General features: G+C 37.7%; 1 protein-coding gene across 1 annotated transcript in view; it reads right to left on the bottom strand.

The window, feature by feature from the left end:
- Positions 1–575: 575 nt before the first annotated feature.
- Positions 576–21523, bottom strand: part of CCDC171 (coiled-coil domain containing 171) — a gene marked incomplete at both ends in the record, with an annotated part of 130157 nt that continues 109209 nt past the window's right edge. Inside the window, 3 exon segments of the mRNA XM_082013296.1 lie at positions 576–686; positions 690–692; positions 4917–5069. Coding sequence (XP_081869422.1) covers positions 576–686; positions 690–692; positions 4917–5069 — 267 coding nt within the window.

Raw genomic sequence — 21523 nt, 5'->3', positions numbered from 1 at the left:
TGCTTGGCTGAGTAGGAAGAAACTGTCAGTGGTGTAGTTAACTGGTAAGTTTGAGTTTTAAACATTGCTTTACTTTCTCCCCACCACGAGCAGGGTTCATGTAGATCATGAGAACTAAGAGCTGACTGCTCTGAGTAGAAAGAAAAGTATACATTTTGCTTAATGCAGTTCTTCAACACAAAAATATGAGAGCATGTGTCAATTACTAGCATCTCAACAATAAATACGGATTTTTCATGCATAAGGTCATTCTACTTGCTTCTCTCATCTTACCAAAACCTACAATTCCCGTATTTTCAGAACTTAAGTGATATCACTAGGCATTTTAAGACAAAGGACAGACACAGCCACAACTGGGGGGAAAAAAAAAGTAAGGATGACGCAAAGCCACATAAGGCAATGAGTGATTTCATTTTCAACCCCAGTTAGGAGAAGCATCCAAAGACAACAGTTGTTTTCATGGTTAGTTAGACAACTCTGCTCATCTTACAGACCTTCACTTCACCCCTTTCACCCATCTGAAACCCACCTTCTCCCCCTTTCAGTTAAAGTTATCCTGTTATATTCAGTTATGCTCAGTTAAATTTTGGCTCCCCAAATTTCCATTTCTCCAGTGCACAAAAAGCTTTTCTCTCTTCATCATCTTTACAAATGATTGTATTTTCCCCATTATTTTCTATTCTCCTTCAATTCTGAAGTAAAAGCAGGAAAAGGAAGGGATACCACCAGATCAGTTGCACATTCAAGATCAGAGAAACACCTGACCATTTATAGTATAACATCAGCTTCTTTTGTTTGCCAAAACTGATACTAGGATATTTTAAGTTCTTAAAATTCTGACAGCAGTGCTGATATCAGGCACAAAATCTCAGACCTGAAAGCTACAAAAATACTTTCTGGAGAAATTCTATAATGAATTGAATTCTGTCAGTTCCTCATATGTGTCAGGTCATGATGAAAAACACAGTGTCACTGCATCCACTTCCCACAACACTGTGCTTACAGCAACAAACTCTTTGGCAGTACAGACATCATGGATTCACATGCTTGCCATGTGACAAATATGATACCACTGTTGCCCCACAGCACCCACAAAGCAATTGCTTATGACTATACTACTGCACAGTACAGCACTTTAAAGCTCTTACTTCAAAGCCTACTTATTACTGCAACTCTGAAAGTGCAAGTATAGTAATAAAGTTACATATCCGAAGAAGAAGTAAAATGGATCCAAGCAGCAGAATCCAGTACTGTTGGATTCTAACTAACTGGCAAGTGTTCATTTAATAGAAAACCTTGAAGTACAGTCCAGTTCATGATATTTATATTACTAGATGTTGCTCAACAAGAAATAGGCAGGAAAAAAGAAATACAAGAACAGTTCAGCTGATACTTTCTCTGCTTACATACAGATCATGTGTACAGTTAGTCACTACTAATGAAGTACTTCCACTAAACCCACCTTCTAAGCACGTTAAGCAGAGATATGTAACAGGAACCAATACAATTTCCTAAATTTCATGGAGAAAATGGCAGTGACAGTCCAGTACTGAGTTCAGTGCTTAGTGAAATAATTCTCCATATTATTTCATGCTAGAGGTTGATTGCTGGCTTCTCTGTTCCTCCTCTGGCAACGTACATCCCTATAGTCAAGACTACATATGGCCATATTAATGACATCTTCTTAGCTGAACTCTTATTATTAGCTCTACCAATTATAGATATGACCCTTAATGTGGAGATGCAGCAAAGTACGGAGGACAGAATTGTGGCTATGATACTTGCACTTCAGAGAAAGCAAATTTGAAAAAACAAGGAAAGGCACAGAAGTGAAACTGTTATGGTTGCTAAGAAAGACTGTTACAAAATGTGGTTTGAAAACAGAAATAAAAGACATTGTAGAAATGTAAGGGAAATTTCAGAAGCATCTGGTAAAGAAAAAAACAGAAGAAATTTAAAAAACAAAACAAACACACACACAAAAAACCCCACCACAAACCAGAAAAGAGATATAGGAGTAGGAAACAACAGAAAAAAAAGGTTTAGGCAGAAAACAAATAATCTGTATTTGGGCCATACTGAATTTTAAAGAGTTGCAAGAATGAAAAATGCACAGGGTCTTTCTCTGCACCTAGGAAGAGTCATCAGAGATGAGTACGATGGACAGATAGCTGGACACTAATGAAGAGTACGGAGACTTACTTTCTGCTATTGACTCTCCTTCACCCCACATAATAATTCTCTTCTCTGTAAGCAGTGTTTCCAGCATTCATCTCACCTCTGTCCATCATAATCATACCCCTTCCTGTTCCCCTCTGTTAGCATTAGTATGAGCACACATAGCAATCTCAGAATCTAAACACTATTGACCAGAAGGAAAGTGGTTGGACTAGAAGCAGGCTAGAGTATGGAGGTGTCACTTCAGAGTCTTAGATAAAAGATGAGGAGTCAGAATCACTGATGTTGCCTTATGGCATCAGTTTTATTTTTACAATTATCAGCAAAACCCAAAGCAACAGAAGAAGAAAAAAGTGGTGTGAATAGAAAGAAAGGGGACATAGTTACCAAATTTCAGTACAAAAAGGTTAATTAGGAGAGCAATACCTTCTGAACATGGAAAAGATCAATACTGATGAATGGCCCAAACTTGGATGCAATGGACAGTTGGGAGGGCGAGAACATCATGCAACTAGCATATAAGTCAAGACACAGCCACAACATAGTGAGATAAAACCCAATCCTACAAGGTAGAAGTCCACACATGGTACACACCTTAAAGACTTTTCAGCACTGAGGAATAGGTTACTGTTCTAGGAACACAAGGATACATCACATGAAAACCTGCAATTAATATAGTCCAGGTGCTGTGTTTGTCTCCTACATGAAAAGTTTTGCCTGCAATGTTACTAGAACTGGATATGTGATTAAACACAGTGGATTGAAACCAACAAAGTGTGTACAATTCTGATACCAAATAGATGCTCAAGAAAAGTCATTACTCCCTTTCATTTAAAATAATAAAGAAAAAAATCTGTTCTACTTTTTTTTTAATACAGAAAGAAATTTAGTGCAAAACTTCTTCCTCAAAATCTGAGCAGAAAAGTACTGGCTGAAAATTTAAAATGTAAGTGACTCCAGAAAGCTGTGATGCCTGAAGTTACTAGAAGTCATGCTTGATGCAACTTTTGCAAATATTAGGGACAAGCTTGGCAGAAACCCAAATACTACAAAATATACCATAATCACTTATGCTTTTTTCATGGGAACTTGAAAATCTATCATTCTGAATTTTTTGCCTTTACATTAAAAATTTAAAATGCTTTCTATTAGAGACTACGCTGAGGTTCAAATTAAATTGCATTTAAAAGAAAAACTATTCTTCTCCCCAGAGGGCTGTACAGAAGGGCCAACAGATCCTACCACAATGCAAAAAATACCATCTTTACATTGATACTGTAGGCAGTCACAAATTACTTAAAAAGCACTGCATTTAATCACAGGCATTGGAGAGCTCGGGAGACAAGTTTGTTTTCACTGTAACGTATCAAGCCACTGCATAGCCCTTCATAGACAGGACTAGCATAATCTTTGCTAGAAGCTCTCTCAAACCAAATGAAAGCAAACCTCGCTGTGGCAAGTTTGGCAGACTTCCCAATCCTTAGTAGACAAGTGGTGATCTTGATTTAAACAACAAAAACAATCATAACAGGCAAAGGAGCAACCCAATTACACTGGGCACAGGCTCAGCAGGACACATGTAAACCTAGCAGAAAACATAAAGAAAGCCTCGTTGGAGGAGAAAAGAAGCAATTTCAGTGAAGCAATTTCATTTAGTTTAGTTTAGTTGTGCAGTCACAAATAAACCAAAGCTTTCGGTCAACAATTATCTTAAAATTGAAATTCAGCGCTGATAAATACATTTTCTATTTGCGCTCATTTCCCATTGTGCTGATCCAATTTAGAAGCAAGATAAGAAATTAATTTAATTCTGTTGGAAACAACCAAAGTCACACCCACAGCCTTTGAATGTACATTTGCCAACGTGTTTATGTCATTTGCATTAGTGACAGCTTGCTTCTTACAGATCTTCTGTGTCAAAAAGACAGACAAACAATCCTCATTTTCTTTACGGTCCTTTGCTTCACAAGAAAAAAAGAAGAGAAAGGAAGAAGGAAAGGAGAACCAAAAAACTCCCAAGCTCCAAAGCTTTCTCCTTCATCCTATGTGGAAAGGTAAAGAAAGATGGAGAAGATATACCTTGAGTGTATGGAAGTTGCACAGCTCACATAGTCTCATTCTAGACATACTTGGCTATTTACGACAGTTTATGTGTCTGGCCTCCTGCCTGTGTGACACAAGCACATCTGCATTCGGCAATCCCCCTAGAGAAAGATCTCAGATCTGAAGAATCACCTTATTAGCCTTAAACAAGTCTAAGTATCTTTGTGGGCAACAACATTTTAGACAAGAAATAATTTCTGAAACTGTATTTTAACCTTGTAACTTTAGTGAGAAGATTTATTCATAACCATAATTGTCTAAAAAAAATATGTCTTCTAATAAACATTTTGTTTACATGCATATCTTTAGATGGTTAAATTCTTCAGGTCCAAAATTCAACTGTTTACTGCACTGCCAAATCCAAAGAAATCAGTGCCTACTTTTCCAGCAACAGTAGCAATGAACAGGTCCTTGTAGAAGTTACAGGAGTAAAATTAATCCTTGTGCTAAATTTTACCACTCCCTTTCTCTTCTGAAAATGTCTCAAAAGGTTTCTGTTGCCACTAGTTTTGTTCTCTATTATGTTTATAATGAATTATTATTGTATTTCCCTACAGAAACTATGCATCATGAAGGGAGATGCTGGCTAGGAAACCACATCCAAATGACAAAAATTACTTGAAAATCAGACTCACCAGTTGTAAGCTCTCACTTTCATGAAGACAAGCTATTTGGAGCTTGGATTTCAGGGCTGCAGTGTGAAGCTGATGAGATGCCGTTTCTCTCACTAACATGTCAATTCTGGAACTTGCAAGTTGGTAGACATCCATAAAACTTCTAATCATGGCCTTTAAAAAGTAAAATAAATCATCAGTGCCAGGCAGGCTATACTTAAATACAAAACAGCACACATCCAAATTCATTACAGGAGACCTACTTTTTATTAATCAGAGAAATCAAATAAAGGTGGGAAGCCAGGCAAAATTTCAGTCTCAGGACTTAAACATTAAAAAGGTCTAACATGGGACTTTGTATTCCTTCTAAAATCTTAAATATTAGTAGCACCAAAGAAAAGCAAATGACTTTGCACCCTAATTAGAAGGTGTTTTGATAAGCTGTTTTCAAACATGCAGTATTGCATTGAGCAACTGATACCATTTTTCGTTATGTTTAAATACAAGACTCAGTGCAAGTTCAATTTCTGTTTACAAAGAACCACTACACAGTTTCAGGTAGATGTTCATACTTTCAAAGTTAATTGAGTTACTAATCCTCCCATGTTAAAAAAAATAATAATTTGGCAGAAACAAAAGAAACACAGTAAACTTACAGACCTCTGAAAGTAAATAATCTGATTACAATGTAGCTGGGGAAACACAACTGTTTTCATGTATATAGTGGAAGAACGTCGCAACCATGTAATATTGATCAGATTAATAAAGTTAGCAGTGCAAGAGAGTACAAATGATATGGCAGTACTGGTAACTTTTTATCTACCCTTAATAGTGTTGCACCATTGAGATTACTGGTCGTCTTTACAACTGGTTAATCACATTTCATAAGTTATATTTCTCCCTCCTGAAATGACCTGTAGCAGGTTTCTACTGGAAGAACGTATTACAGATAATAAGAAATTGGCGTTCTGCATGTAAGTCTGTGGTATAGGCAAAAATAAACTTAGTACCACAAATAGGTATTCACAAAGATTTTTTACTGTTTTCCTTTCTTTGTTCTCACTATTGCTTTGCAGAATGAAAGTTAACATAGCTGAAATCAATCAAGTTATTTCATTGTCAAAGGTAGAAAACAGCAATGGTAAATTAACATCATCATATCTTTTCCCATCAGAAAGAATATCCAAAATGGTTTACATACTATGGTGATAGTCCTAAAAGTGTATTCACATAGCTCTGTAAATCTGCCGCTGTCAGCTCTGATCCTGTTTTTAAAATTTCTCACCCACATTCAACATGACTAAAATGCTGCACCTCTTCACAAACAATACCAAGCAAGAATGTGGATATATCTCACACCCCACATAAAACTGCCTGAGAGACTTCATATGGCAACTGCCCATATGTTAAAAATTAGTCATATGTTGAAATATGTCCAGGGACTGGGCCTGTGACTCATAAACAGGATTATACCAATGCATCATAACAAGCTGTGTCTCAAATCTCACAGAAGAAAATCTTATGAGTTCCTTTGATTACTTCCCACATGATAGTTAAAGGTATCACTGAATTAGAATGCATAGAGGTGATTCCTTACCTTCTTCCTTTTACCTCTGCTACCACAAACCTAGTGAAGCCACTAACCTACAGAGGTTCATACTACATCTCCAGGGCCACTCTAAGCCCATGTAGTTATCTGAAACAGTGCTTATCAATTCCCTGCTGCTCAACTCAGCTATTTCATTTGTTCTCTTGTTTAATGAGTTAAAAAAAATTCAATCTAGGAAAAATGTATTCATTCACGAACTTTTATTTTCAGACATGGAAAATATTTTTTCTAAGACATCTAGATTTTTTTAGTCCAGAAGGAAACAATTTCACACCTATTAATGATTCATTACCAGTGTGGAAGGTGGCATTTATGCATTCATAGGTACACACTGCTTCCAGTATATCCCAATTCCCTCGCAAAGAGTCAGGGTCGGTTTAGATTTCTCTCATTCAGGACCAGGTTAGGAAAAATAGTATTTTTGGGTCTTCCAGTGGGTGATGTGGAATCCTTGATAATGAGCGTGCAGAACATTTATTCTAAATGCCATCTGGAGGAAGGCGAATACTTTGGGTTTTTAGATGTGCCACTGGAAGGCATTCATTTACATATGATTTTATGTAACTCATGTCAGTCACAGATGGAGTCATGGATCTGTTTTCCACAATATGAAAGTTCCACTTACTAGAAAGCTTGATACACGTGGAATGGGTACAGAACCTAATCACTTGCATGTTATAAGATCTCTCACATAATGATTAAAAACATCGCTAGAGGAGTTCAACACTTAAATTTAGATCCCTATTTGCATGTTACACACACAAATATTTCTGCAGCTCTGGAAACTGCTCCATGACCAACAAAGTCTGTTGACAGAATTTCAGACAAGGCACATCTAGTTCTGCAGAATTTTCTTCCTCTCTGGCTTAGAAGGACTGTTTTCTTTTGTTTTTAAGTATACAGAGCTGTAAGATACTTTAGCAACCCTCTTACTAAGTTCTATACCATAAAATTTGGCATTCACACACATTTGCAGGATCTGCATGTAAGTGAGCACTTCTGGTTTTGCGTATATTGTTAATAGTGTGACATGCAAACTGGGAACAGAACATGAAACAATAAAAATTTGTCTTCTGTTACAAATAAAATTGTTTTAAAAATATAAACCAGCAAATGACTTCTGTTCAGAAAGGCCAGATGTAGTGATCTCCGAACTTTACAGGAACCAATATCATTGCAACTCAGACCACTTTAAAAGTTAAAACCTTTTCAGACAGATGAATATTATAGGAAAGTTAGGGGGGAGAAGACTTAAACAAGGAGGCCACAGCAACAGTGGGGCTGAAGAATACTAATTTTAAACATTGTTGGCTCTAGGGGTCCCCTGCTTGAGCAGGGGCCTTGGACCAGATGACCTCCAGAGGTCCCTTCCAACCTCAGACAGTCTGTAATTCAGTGATTACGAAGTCTTCCTAAGGATGGAACAAGATGCAAGTTAATAACAGTTGAAATTTACATAGGACTGTCAATTTTAAGAGCAGAAATTGTAAAGAATTACTCTGCAGTAATCAAAGAAAAAGAAGAATTAATCAGACAGCTGAATGGCTTTTTAAAGTGACCTCTTCCCTTTCCTTTTACTCCACACAATACCTTATTTTATAAAGAATTTCACTATTATTTGAAGTTCTACATCATGTGCTACTGATATGGCAGAAGCAAATTACAATGGTAGGAGTGTTTTCTATGTCAAAAGTGTCTCAATGTGAGAGAAGACCCATGCTCCAACACTAAGTCAAGACACAGGCAGCTTCATGAAAATGATGCATGACCTTCCTGAATAATTGGCTGCAACTCACAGGATAAAAATATATTCATAAGGTTGGCATGCAGAAAGGATGTTTTTACGCTGAAGGTGCAGGACTAGGCACAAAATTTGCAAGAGTGCCTAAGTCCGACTTTCAAATATAACTTTCAATGGACAAGTTATTTTAAGCCTAAGTACCTCTAAGGATCTTTTTTTATGGATATTTATGCATTTAACACAGTATTCCCATCTGGAAAATCCCTATGAGCATTTGAACTATCTTTGAATTCAAAGCAAATCAGAAAATTTTGAAAAATTTTGAAAGTGCTATTCACATGATAAAGGAACACGGTATTTTAAATTTCAGATTGTTATTTATTTAGAAAACAGGACTCTGAAGATTCTGAGCATTGTACACCTGGCTGTTTTGCCTGCCTCCCCAACTTGTCAAAACAACGCCAGAAGACAGGAATGTTGCAAAACCATGTGTGTGCATAGCCATCTACCAATGCTTCAATATGCTGAATATACATAGATAAGGACATAAACAGATAAAAGAGTGTGGAGTAATCGCTGAGGGGTACTTTGGAAATTTACCCTCTAAGAACAGCCTTGAAACCAGGTGGAACGTAGCACTCATGTACAACAGGTCTGTGACATGGAGACTCCCTGAACAGCCTTGGGTGTTGGCAACATCAGGGGCGCCAGGTGTGCTGACTCTGGGAGAGATTACATGGAGGGTGGAGCGGAGTGGAGACCTCGCGGCCATGCTCTGTGAACAGGGGAGTTTAGGGATGCACAGGATGTACATTGATAAGCTGTGCTTACAATGTCCTGGGCCAAGGACCTGCCAACTTTAATGAAGTGCTGTACTTAGAGTGAACTTTGCTAATTATAATATCATTATAATACTAAAACGCACACCCCTCTCAAAAGTTACCACCCTCCCAAGGTGCGACCCCTCCTCAATGAGTGTGCGCACTGAATTTTTCCTAGTCTGTACCTTTAAACGCGAAGCGAGAGAATTCTGCACCAATCCTGATAAAGGTATGTATGACTAGAGTCACTCAAGCTCCACCTGCAAGGTAAAACACTATACAATAGTGTTTTAAGAGCTGGATGTTAGGGAAGATACCATCGTCGCGTACTACTCTAACTTCTGGGATCAGTCGACGGGCTGAGCCTCTCTTCCCCCGCATCGGGACGCCGTTGGGTAAGATTCGAACACTTGGTCATACCAAGTGCCTCCCCGGGAAACTCAGAAATCTCTATAGAGTCACTTCATATCTTTTAACGTGTTTATAGCCAAGTAGTGTCACTCATATTTTTGGTATTTGCACGTGCTTTGCAGACAGTGAATTTATCACTGGCAATCCAAAGAACCTGTGTATCTGTTGCTTCAATAAATCGCACTATTGATTGACTCAGCCGTGTGTGTTGTCCCTGAACGTGACCGTACCTCTGAGCGCGGCCATGTTAGTTCAGGAGGTGTCCGGCTGAGCAGGTAGTGTGATGTTAGTAGTGCATCCAGACCCAATGAAGGTGTTGGGCGCGACCGGACTACTAACGCTGACTTTGGGCATCACTCAGAACCTAAGCTCAGCCACCCCCAGTCCCTCTGATATCTGAGGATCGACTGGAAAGCAAGGGGGTTTAGTTTCTGCCAAATTGCTCTGCCTCTTAACGCAACAAAGAGAACATATATAAAATTCAACAAAAATGAAAAGTTTTTGCTAAAGTGACATTAACAGATGAGACCTATTTCAGAGCAGCCATAAGAAAGAATGGCCTTCTGACTTGTTCAAAGATGTCTCATCTGCAATACGAGGGTATGCATAAAAATTTCTGGCTTAGGTTTCTCAGTTTCACCGACCTGAAGCTTAAGTAGAAAGTAAAAATGAGACAAACTAATCTGATGCTGTTTGTAAGTTACAAACCTGTGAACTGCACAGCAAAATTTAAGCTGTGCTTGCTTCCTCCAGATTAACCTTTAAAAGGACTGAGAACACTTAACATTAAAAACAGCCCTCCAGAGGACATGTATAAACAATTTTTTCTACTATTCCCTCCACGTACTTTTGAATAACCAGTCATTTCCTTGTTCTGTACACCATTTCTAGAACCAGTAATTTTAAGGTGCACAGTGCTATAGATGCTTTAGGATAGCTTTTGAATTACAGAATCATAGAATACTTTGAGTTGGAAGGGACCTTTTAAGGTCATCTATTCCAACCCCCTGCAATGAGCAGGGACGTCTTCAACTAGATCAGGCTGCTCAGAGCCCCATCCAACCTGACTTTGAATGTTTCCAGGGATGGGACATCATCTCTCTGGGAAACCTGTGCCCGTGTTTCACCCTCATTGTGAAAAAGTTCTTCCTTATATCTGGTCTAAATCTACGCTCTTTTAGTTTAAAACCATTACCCCTTGTCCTTTCGCAGCAGGCCCTCCTAAAAAGTCTGTCCTCATCTTTCAAAGCCCCCTTTAAGTACAGGAAGGCTGCAATAAGGTCTCCCTGGAACCTTCTCTTCAGGCTCAACAACCTCAACTCTCTCAGCCTGTCCTTACAGGAGAGGTGCTCCATCCCTCTGATCATTTTTGTGGTCTCCTTTGGACCCTCTCCATCAGGTCCATGTCCTTCCTGTGCCGAGTGCTCCAGAGCTGGATGCAGTACTCCAGGTGGTGTTTCACCACAGCCGAGCAGACTAACAGCCTGACAATAGAAGCATTGAGATTGTAACATCAGATGCAGAAGCCAGAACAACAAGACCATCTACTTTACACAATGTGCTTTTTTTTTTTTTTTTTAAAAAAAAAAAGGTACAACAATGTCAAAATTAACATTTGACTGTTAGGAAATTGACTTCAGGAAATTCTTCAACTAAAAAGAATGTTAGCAGACAGTAAATTTACCTGAGGGCAACACAAAAAGGTGAAAAAGAACAAGGGAAGGAATAATGAGTGGGCTTCATAAGAATGAAAGATTAACTCTAGCATAACGAAGTGCTTTGATGGGAATCTGAAAAGACTGAGAATTTAATTTACGGTACAAAATTTGGCTTAAGTGCAGTTCAGGCAAAAGCAACTGGTGTGAAAACAAAACTCCACAGAGTGGAGTTCTGCATGCTTAATGGATAACCTATAGAATGCCTGTCATTACAGCCTTGCTTCAAACTGACATAAGTAAGATTAGTTAAGAGGAGTCAAGAAAACAAAACATACACCAATTACTGTTTGTTTTCAGAAGCAAGATTTCAGGATACTTATTACAGATTTAAGAGAGCTATATTTGGAGAAGAAAGGTTTAAATTCATTTCCCACATACATTTTAGCATTTGAAAACCCATTCTGGCTGCCTTGACCCATAGTCCAAAATGTCTAGTGGCAACATCAGTGGAGGATGTAAATACAGCAGCTTCTCAGGCATCAGAAAAAAATCTCAAGGGAAACAGCATTCAGCAAAATTGCACTTTTGCAGCTGTTTGGCACTTCTTTAATATTCTATTCTCCTCGTATCTCATTTCGACACTAAACTTTTTGTTGGGTTCCATTCAAGCGTGGCATGCACAATTTAAATGTGCCAAAAAGCAGGTCAGTTCTCTTAAAAGTTCTTTTTTTCCCCAACGAAAGCTGACTCAGTGCCACACACGGGGCCTAACTCTATCCCCTTCACTTCAATAACAATTACTTTACCCTGTAGGTCTCAGAGGATAGCCCAAGGGAATGAGCTCTAAATAAAAGGCTAGATACTCTACAAGAGGTAATGACATGACTTCCTACAAGAAAATTGAAAAGGGAGCATTGAAATTGACAACAGACTGAAGAGAAAGTGCTTATACTAGAAACGACAGTGGATGGCCTTAACAACAATTACCATGAAAATTATTACAAAATGTAACAGCTTCAAAAACAACATTGATCTTCTGGAAACTGATAAATTAAGACCAATGTGTTTGTTGCTATGATCAGGTATAAAGCATTCTGAGAGTTTTATAGCAAACGACCTACCTGCAGCCTTGACTACTCAGAAACATCTCTGGACCATGCAAGCAAATTACCACTAACAAAATTAAGGAAATGCAGATTTTTATAGGCCAATGTTTACATGCAAAGACCATTCTCACTGTCTGTTGCTGTGGTTGTCCTCATTCAGACCAACAATTCAAAGATGTGTTGTTACCTGATGAGCTTTTTTAGATAATATTTTGGAAGACACTGATTTTCTGCTTTGTTTTCACAAATGCACCAAGTGTCTTTTCATTAAATGGAAACATCATCAGATTGCAGAGTAGGATTTGAATTATTAGGTTGGGGCCTGGCAAGTAAGGAACTGGCTGTTATGATCCATTCACCTGTCTGGGCAACAGTTAATGACTTGATCCAATTCCTTAGAAGCGCAAGAGATAAAGTGACTTTCTGAATTCTGTTTATACAACTGGATGCCTATAGCAATATTGAAAGGAGAAAACTAGGGAGGATAGGCACTGGTGAGATGACTTTGCCTAAAAAGCATAAAATATCATTCAGCAATAGGATCAGAAGTAAAATACACCATATCACAGGGTACTGTAACTAGCCTGAGAACGCCCTTTCTAGTCTTTCTTTTTTACTGGATTTCGTAATGACTGTAGGCAGTGCAACATCATGTGCTTGAGTGGTGACCCTAATGGTGGATCAACAAAAACAGCTGGTTCTTATCCAAGGATCCCAGGCTATCCTAACTTATAAACACCTTAGAAGACAGCATTTTCCAATTACCTCTGACGTTAATTGATTACTACTTCTTTATGCATTTTTCAGAGCTGGACCACTACTTGCAGTTAGGCCATTTATGATCAATTGTGCCCATGGAGAAATCACCTCCATAGCTTACCAAATTTAGAGAACATACATGATTGCTACTGTTTTTCACCTTTTTGTAGTTCTGAAATGAGGAAAGTAACCTGGAAAGAAACAGCTACTGATGGGAGTGGCAGAGAATGGGAGATGATTATGACAGATGATACCAATGCATGACTAGTACAAAGAAGGTAAACTGGGAATATTTATTACCATTATTAACATTAGATGAAGTAGCAGAAACCATTTTCAAAACAAACACAGAAAATAGTTTTTCAGAAAGTGTTGTAGTTAAGCTGTGAAAGTCCCTTCCACAAGTCATGTGAATGCTTAACTTCACATGGCTTCAAAAAGCAATGGGACAATAAATGACTGTTGAATACAAAAATAGGAATTTTGTTTCAGGAGGTCCTTGAACTAAAATGGTGGAGGTTGGAAGAAATTCTGGAGACATTTTAGCCCTATTTCTTATACTTCTTTCTTTTTTTTTACTTGCTTTCATCCAACCTGTTTTTAAGCAGGGACAACCAGATTTACTGCTATTCTATGTGCCCTCTAGGCATTAAATGTTTACTCAGTCCCACAGTCTATTTCCAAAAGGAGTAAAATTTGCAGTAAGTCTCACATGGAATACATGCAGAACAAATCAAGCATCTAGGATAGTGACCTTTGCCAATGTACAGACAAACATCACGTTTTGACGTGTAGGAGACTCACTGTTCAGAACACAGTTCTTTGCAAGTATTTGTGAAAACTTCAGAATTCAAACTTCAACTTGTAATCTTTAGCTTGCACAATATTAAAGTAATGTATAAAAAAGTTTATCTGGAAAAAGAAATCAGAAAAAAAAAATCTGGAAGAGGAGGACCTACAAAAGAGTGCTGGTATTTGAAAAGAACACACAACCTGCGTCCAAACAGAAAGTCGTCAGAATTAAAATATAGTCTTCATGCATTAAACAGGCATTGCAAGTTTGCCTCACAGGTGGAATGGATGATTGTCTCCTCCTGACTGTTACTTTAGAACTGCACTTTTGTCAAAAAGATCATGATGTGGAAGCATTCCAAAGGAATCCAAGTATAAGTTCTACCAGTGTTCCAGGAGGATAAACAAATGGTGTTCTTTCCATGGATATTATCTTTTTAAAAGCCATGAAAGACTCAATCCTTTGCAGGTAAACTTGCCAACATGCAGGCTATGTGCCCCTATTATTCAGATTTACAAAACAATTCCACATCCACCTTCTTTCCATTACTTTAGCACTCTCCGGCCCTCTCCATTTTCTCCCCACCTTTAGCACCTTACCACCTTTTTACTTCTAGCAAAGAAGTAATGAGGGAAGAGACCCTCATGAAGGGAGAGACCCTCATGAAGGGAGAGTTAAAGACAACTATAATGAAATTGGGTACTGCAATGGACAAGTATTTGTTAAAAACAACTGCCCTTTTCCAAGCATATTTGTCCTGCCACAACTACAGCAATAGACCTTTTCAATCCTAAGAATTTATGCCTTTCACAGTCCAGTATAAGTGCTGGAACTCATGACCTTAGGATTCTAGCAGCACATATCACTAGACCATCAATCAATTCAGTAACTGAAAAATCAAGACTACAGCTTCAAAGTAGTTCATTATGATTCCTGCAAGCCAAAAATGTAAAAAGGAAACTTTGCAGGTAACAACATAAATTAATTTATGAGCCACAATTTACATACTCCCTCCTGCCGCTTGCCCCCCAAAAAATCAGAAATTATTTAGTGGCAAAGTGGTAGAATCTGGTGAAAAACAGGTTAGCGTTTTAAAACCTTTCAAAACTTGTCCTCTTTGAATTTCACTTCAGTGGTATACCATTTGGGATGCTATGCCAGTCTATTTCTTCAATATAGAGCAACTGTGGAATTAACAGAACAGCCTGGTTTTTTTAAGCCTAGTTTTATATTCTGAAAGGTTTATTGTGTTTTTCTTAATCCTTAAGTTGCATATTCATTGCTATATTTTCGTCTAACTGCTGTCACTTATATTGTCATGCAGAAGGGCAAATCAGGGTCAGTTTATGTAAGTGGCATCAATCTGAAAAACTTCATCAGTCTTTATTTCAAGGCATTATGCAAAGAAAGCTGACATTAAGAGAGCCTTAACTGACAGCAAATGAAATCAATCAGCAAATCACTAAGCCATAATAAACTCGCTCAAGTTGTAGATAACCCTTCCTATTCCAGGTCTTTAAGTACAAGGCCCATCAAATGCAGTATCTGGGCAGAAATGTCTCTCCTGATTCCACTACAAAATTCTTGCACTAATATATTAGTTTTATTTTGCATTAATTGATATTTTTTCTTGCTCTGTAAGCTATTGATAAGAATAACCAACAGATAGAGATATGTTTTGTAATAATGGAATACTAATCAGTTAAGTGAAAAAAGACCAAACAAAAGATTCAGCATTTGAATAATTTTCTTTTTTTAGTTTAAATGTAATTAAGAATAGAAAATAGTTTGATTTTGTTTCTGCTACTAAGATATTTGGGTAATAAAGTCTATTGCCTCATTAACTCCTATTGCTTAGATGCACTTGCTCAGCATTTCTTCTTGGTTTTTGAAATTGAAAGAACCAGTACAAAAAAGTAAGACTCCAGACAATTCCTAATCTTTGACGGTATTCACTTCATGAACTCATTTTGTAACCCACATAACTATCAACAGTTTAACAGCTATGCTTCTGAAAGGGCTTATCTGTGTTACAACAGTACACACTGCAGACCATCAAACAATAGTCACAACCAAGCTACGCAGTGGTTATTTGGTAAAATTACTCCTTTTCTGAAGGTACTGCACACAGATAATCCCATGCAGTTCTGAAAGATAGAATTTCTGAAGTAAGAAAAATTGCCTAACAACCAAGGTGCTGTGAAAACTGTATTTGTTATTTTCTGTTATTGAATGATGCTTTATTTTTGTAGTTATAGCATTTAGGAGTCTGCCTTTATTCACTGAGGGAGTTTGGGGTACATAATGAGATCATCATGTCTCTACAGTAATTTTTGTCATAAAAGAATAGTGACTACAAGCCAGTAAAGATGCTTCCTGTTGGGTGCTTATGCTGTAAGATGCAGCAACCTGGTAACCAGCTGGGAAAAAAAAAACATCCCAGGCTTACACCCCTGCTCATTGCAGGGGGGTTGGACTATATGACCTTTAAGTTTTCTTCCAACCCAAAGATTCTATGATTACAAGCAGAAACAAAACTAAATAAACAAACTTGGTGAATTAAGATTATATTTTACACAGTTCTTATAGAGCTTTCTTGCATATCAGGACAGATCATTCCTAAGAGATTACCCACATGCAACAGATATAAATGTACGAGAAAGTCTAAGTGGACAAAGGCAGATAGTTACACAATTGCTTAATAGGGTCAAGAAAGAAAATTTTCCATTAAGAAACGTTACTGAAAGTCTAAATGATTATATGCTAACTTAGGCATTCAAGATAATCAGCAGCAGGTCTTAACTGAAAGCTTTTACAGAACTAATAAAACTTATGAAAGAGGCTGGACAAGAGCTAGTAGTTTCACAGACATAATGGGACAGCTTTCAGTAATTGATTAATTGGTGGTTACAGATACTGACTTTGATATTTACAGTCCCATAGTGCCAAAGACTTAATAGGCTTGGGGTGCAATCAGTGTACCAGCTAACTACAAGGCCTTCTGAGAAGGGTTCTTCATACAGTTTCTATTCATTTATTAGAATGAAGAAAGACAAGGGAAGAAATAAAAAGTGTAAGGGTGCCTGAGAAAGTGAGGCAAAGGGGCTAATGACAAGGAGGGGGAAAATGAGGAAAGTAGAGAGAGCAATAAAAAGCCCATAGAGGTCAGGGAGCAGAAGACTGCTAAAAGAAGTGCTGCCAAGAGGAGAGGAAGTTGGTAACATACTTAACCCACAGAAAGGAGACGGAGTGTGAAATCAGATTATAAAAGGCAAATTTCCAGCACCGCTGGCATTCTGAAGATGCCTCACTTTTTATGCTTTAAATTGTGGTTTGCTAACATACATTAATATCATGTTTTTAAGGACTTAATAGTTAAAATAAATTATGCTAAATGACTTCTAAATACTTATCATCATGATACAACCTATCTGGAGACGTGACTCCAGATACCAGCTGAACACGTTCAAGTAGTTTAAATTAGTTCTCTATGTTATGTCTCTTCAATCTGGTTATTCAGATTTTACTTAGTTGTTAATTATTGTTTCTTAAGCCCTGCACCAACTTTATTTTTTGACAAATTGAAGTTTGCAAAAGGTCAACATTGCAAGAAGTGTCATCGCACTCTAATGAGTTTAAAACTCTTTACTTATTTATGAGTATTTTTACTCAAGGTGCAAGTGCAAAATATCACTATATTAATAAAGAATCACTTCCCTCTTTTAAACAGTGTATTGGAAGGCAGGCTCATGGTCAGCCCAGAAGCAGCATGCTTTGACACGATGTAGGAAATTGGAAATTAGTCCTTTTAGAAAGGAGAAGAAAAGGGGGTGGGGGGGGAAGGGCACAGCCCAGGTGCTGTTGATAGCATCTGTTGAACTCCTACAGAATGAAGACCATTTTACCCAACAAGAAGCAGCAGTCTGATTCCAGAGGAGGCAGCGTTCTGTAATGAATAGTTCCTTCTGTGGGTGAAATGGTGGAAGTAAAAAGAAAAGACTGGAAGGGTGTGCATGTTGGGTGCACATACATATAAATGCACTATCTTCAAGACACTCTTAAAAAGGTTTCTCCTTTCATAAGTATTAAGAGAAAAAAAACAACAATTATTTGTTCTTTTAACAGCCATGCCATTAAAAAAAAAAGAAAAAGGCTCCAAAACCGAAGTACAAGATTTAAAACACTAATAATTTAGTTTCCAAGCAGCTGCTCCACGATTAATTCATCCCATTAAGTCCTCATACTGGAAGTGATTTATGTTTGAAAGTCTTGCCCTATGCAGAGGATAAAATCTGATGACAGAATTATAATGTTACCTTTGAAATCACTTGCTTCCTCAATTTGGTAAGAACTTTTTTTATTGACAAGTAAATATGGGAACGAGAAAGTGTTTATTATTTTGAGAAAAATTATCAGCAGAATTATGCATACCTTCTAATCTATCAAGCATAAATCTTAAATTAATGAACAAGTGAAGATAAATACAAATTAAGAAGATCCTAACATTTTAAACTACATTTATGTTTGCCTAATAAATTAGAAAAAGTGGACTTATGACACAATCAGATAATGCATGACTAAATCATACATGAATACATAATTTACATAAAATAAATGGTGAGAACCTACTCCTTCATAAATTTATAATGATTATTCACTAACACTGAAGATACGTCAGTACTTGACTCTATTACTACCACCACTATAAGCCTTTATGTTATTACTGCACTTTTCATTTCAAATTGCCTCAAAACACCTGAGAAATGCAAAGAAGTACACATAAATCCCATGTGGACTTCCTAAACCTGCATGAACAGATGGACACATGCTGAAGACAGAGAGCAAGACAGAGGGAGCATAAGATGGGGGGTAGGAGGGAGAGGCAGAGAGCGAGGGAGAGAGCCAGGGGCAGAGGGACAGTGCGGACAGAAAGACAGAGATAGACAGAGCAAGCGAGACAAAGCCAGAGTGGGAAAGACAGGTACAGGGAGCAGGAGAGAGGGAGAGAGACCGCGAGAGAGACCGAGGCAGAGCAGCAGGCAGAGATGGACTGAGTGAAAGCACAAGCGTATGTACAGTAGAGAGAGCAGGCACAGCAGGGAGAGCCAGAGCAGCAGAGAGTGGGTGCACGTACGGCAGTGTGTGCACAGCAGCGAGCAAGTGTGTGGCAGAGAGCACACTTGGAGTGGAGACTGTGCACACAGGACACAAGGACAGACAGCTTGCAGCAGAGAATGGCAGCATGTGGCAGGGAAGGAAACAAAAAGAAGGGGAGACAGAGAAAGACAGGCAAGACGAAGTGAAAACTTACCCATCTCAAACCCACCTGGAGGACAGAAAGCACATCACATGTGCATAGTATCTTTCAAAATCAAGGGAGAGCTTTGTAATGAAAAATACAGATTTACCTACTCAAGTCCTTAGTTATAACAAACTAAAATGTTCTTAATATACATATCAATCTTACATTTCAGGTGAAGGGCGGCACACAAAGAAATGCTTTCTCCCAAGACCCACAAACGCAGGTACATGTATGTGCACCCCTTTTACACCAGAAGCCTGCTTATTGTCTCATCCTCACGTCTGCTTTTTCGTACACCACATAAACGCATTAAATATTCACATCCTCATTAAAGTCACTCACAAAACTTGCCCATTTGGATTCTGTAATTTATATAAATCCTGTAAAACAGCAACACAAATTCATCTGTGAATATCAGTTCTCTTCCAAACCAACATCCAGAAGCCACATCATATCCTTTAGCAACCAGATATTAGAGGAGGAGAAGGCTCAAAGTTTGCCAAATACTGACGAAAAGCAACCACCACAAATAAAGAAGGCCAATTAATAAAATACACAAATGGAGACTTTGAAGACAGAGGTCAAGATAGTTCACATGACACACAAAATTATTGCTCTTTTCCTAATTGCACATTTGCAGGCAGCTACCATGTGTGAACATCAGTGGCTGTCTGATCACACAGCCAAATGTGTGTTTTTCGGACACACAGCGGATGTGATTCTGACAGCCACTGCTAGTTTCTTGTTGCCACTATGACTGACATACATCTGTTACTTTTGTGTATTAGAACACATGGGGGCATCCTCCATAAAGGCAGTGCTCCTCTGTTTAAACAGCTCCTGTATCACCTGTAAAACCAACCTGCAACAGTAGATACAGAGCCTAACCTAAGTACACAGGGCAAAAGCACTTTTTATTTTGTTAGCCTTTCCCTGTTTGGTAATGAAGCACTTATACACCAAGTATACATTACACATCCTATTGCTATTGCAAAACTAGTCTGAGGTATCTAAATTTACTTCAAGAAGTTTCTTTCATACCAGTTCTTTCTGTGTCTACATCTCCAAATAGAAAAAAAACTATTGTGAGAGTATACCCATGCTTAATTATTTATACATGAACATTTAAACCATAACTGGTTTAGATGGGGAGTTTATGCATTGTTTTTTAGGTCAAATTGCTTGCCATGAGTATTAATCACATATTTGATGTAAAAGTACTTGAGATAATTCAGAGTGAATCCTCTGAATGACCACTTTTTCTGTGAGCCAATAACCTCTTTCAGAAGGAAGAGAGTTAAGGGAATATTATCCTCTTCCTAAAGGTGTAGCACAATTCAATTTTGTATTTTATAAAGAATTTATAACCTTTACTGGTTATTTTAAATAGTGATCTGCCAAGCAAGACTACTAGAATTAGGAATCCCGTTATTTCGGTTGCTCTTTTTCACCTTATAGCCTGTATTTATTGAAGGCTTCACATACGGTTCTACTTTTCGTCTTCAGTGGGAACATTCATGAATGGCCAGAAGAGCACACCCTAAATGGTGTTCTCCTATGTTTCATGTGCGTGAAAATAACACTATATGTTCCACTTTCAAACTTAACTAAGTAACAAACAGTACAACTTTGTGACATAACATCCTTCACAGCAATTAAATACCAGGAGAGTATTTCAAAGCTATAGTAATCATACCATTTTACTTTTCATGATATTGCATTTTTTCATTACTTATCCATCTCAAGTGACATTTTCAAACTATTCTGGTAATTTTTATTACAGTTTCCAAGAATTTAACAAATTTCTACAAATTAAGTCATACTTTCACTACTTGCATTGGGCTTTAGAAGACACTCAGAGCAAGGACATTTCTATCTAGTAGATAGTTGCAACGTTGCAATGCAAGAGCCATTACATAAAGCTCAGGCTTTGGAGAAGATACACAGAACTTTGTGTCCCAAATATTTAATCTCATCAGCTAAAGGTCTATCACTAGAGTATACAACATGTTCTTTAAAAGATGCACACCATTTCCTATACAGCTTAATAATTATTTCATTTGGAAATGGCAGGGGTTTTATTTGCATGTTTGTTTGATCAGCCCTGTAAACATTCATGGTATTTGGAATGTTGGATCCATTTGCTAGAAAAAACAACCTTCTGGTTTTACAAGGTAATTAATTAAGTGCCACAAAAAAGCAAATCTCTGATAGCTTAGTTCACAGTCAAACAATTTAGGTTCATTATGCCAATCTTTTTTGCACTTGTCTCCTATAAAGAAAGCCTATTTTTCCCAAGAAACATTCATATAGAAATAACAGCAATTTAAAAATTCCAAGACTCCCTGTATCCCCCGTGAAAAGGAATATAGATCACTAATGCTGCTCAGCCCATCAAGTAAATTAAAGATAGCAGATTTCATTCAAA

The sequence above is a fragment of the Phaethon aethereus genome (genome assembly GCF_964289735.1).
Source record: "Phaethon aethereus genome assembly, chromosome: Z".
Classification (NCBI taxonomy): domain Eukaryota; kingdom Metazoa; phylum Chordata; class Aves; order Phaethontiformes; family Phaethontidae; genus Phaethon; species Phaethon aethereus.
This window is presented reverse-complemented; position numbering and strand designations above follow the sequence as displayed.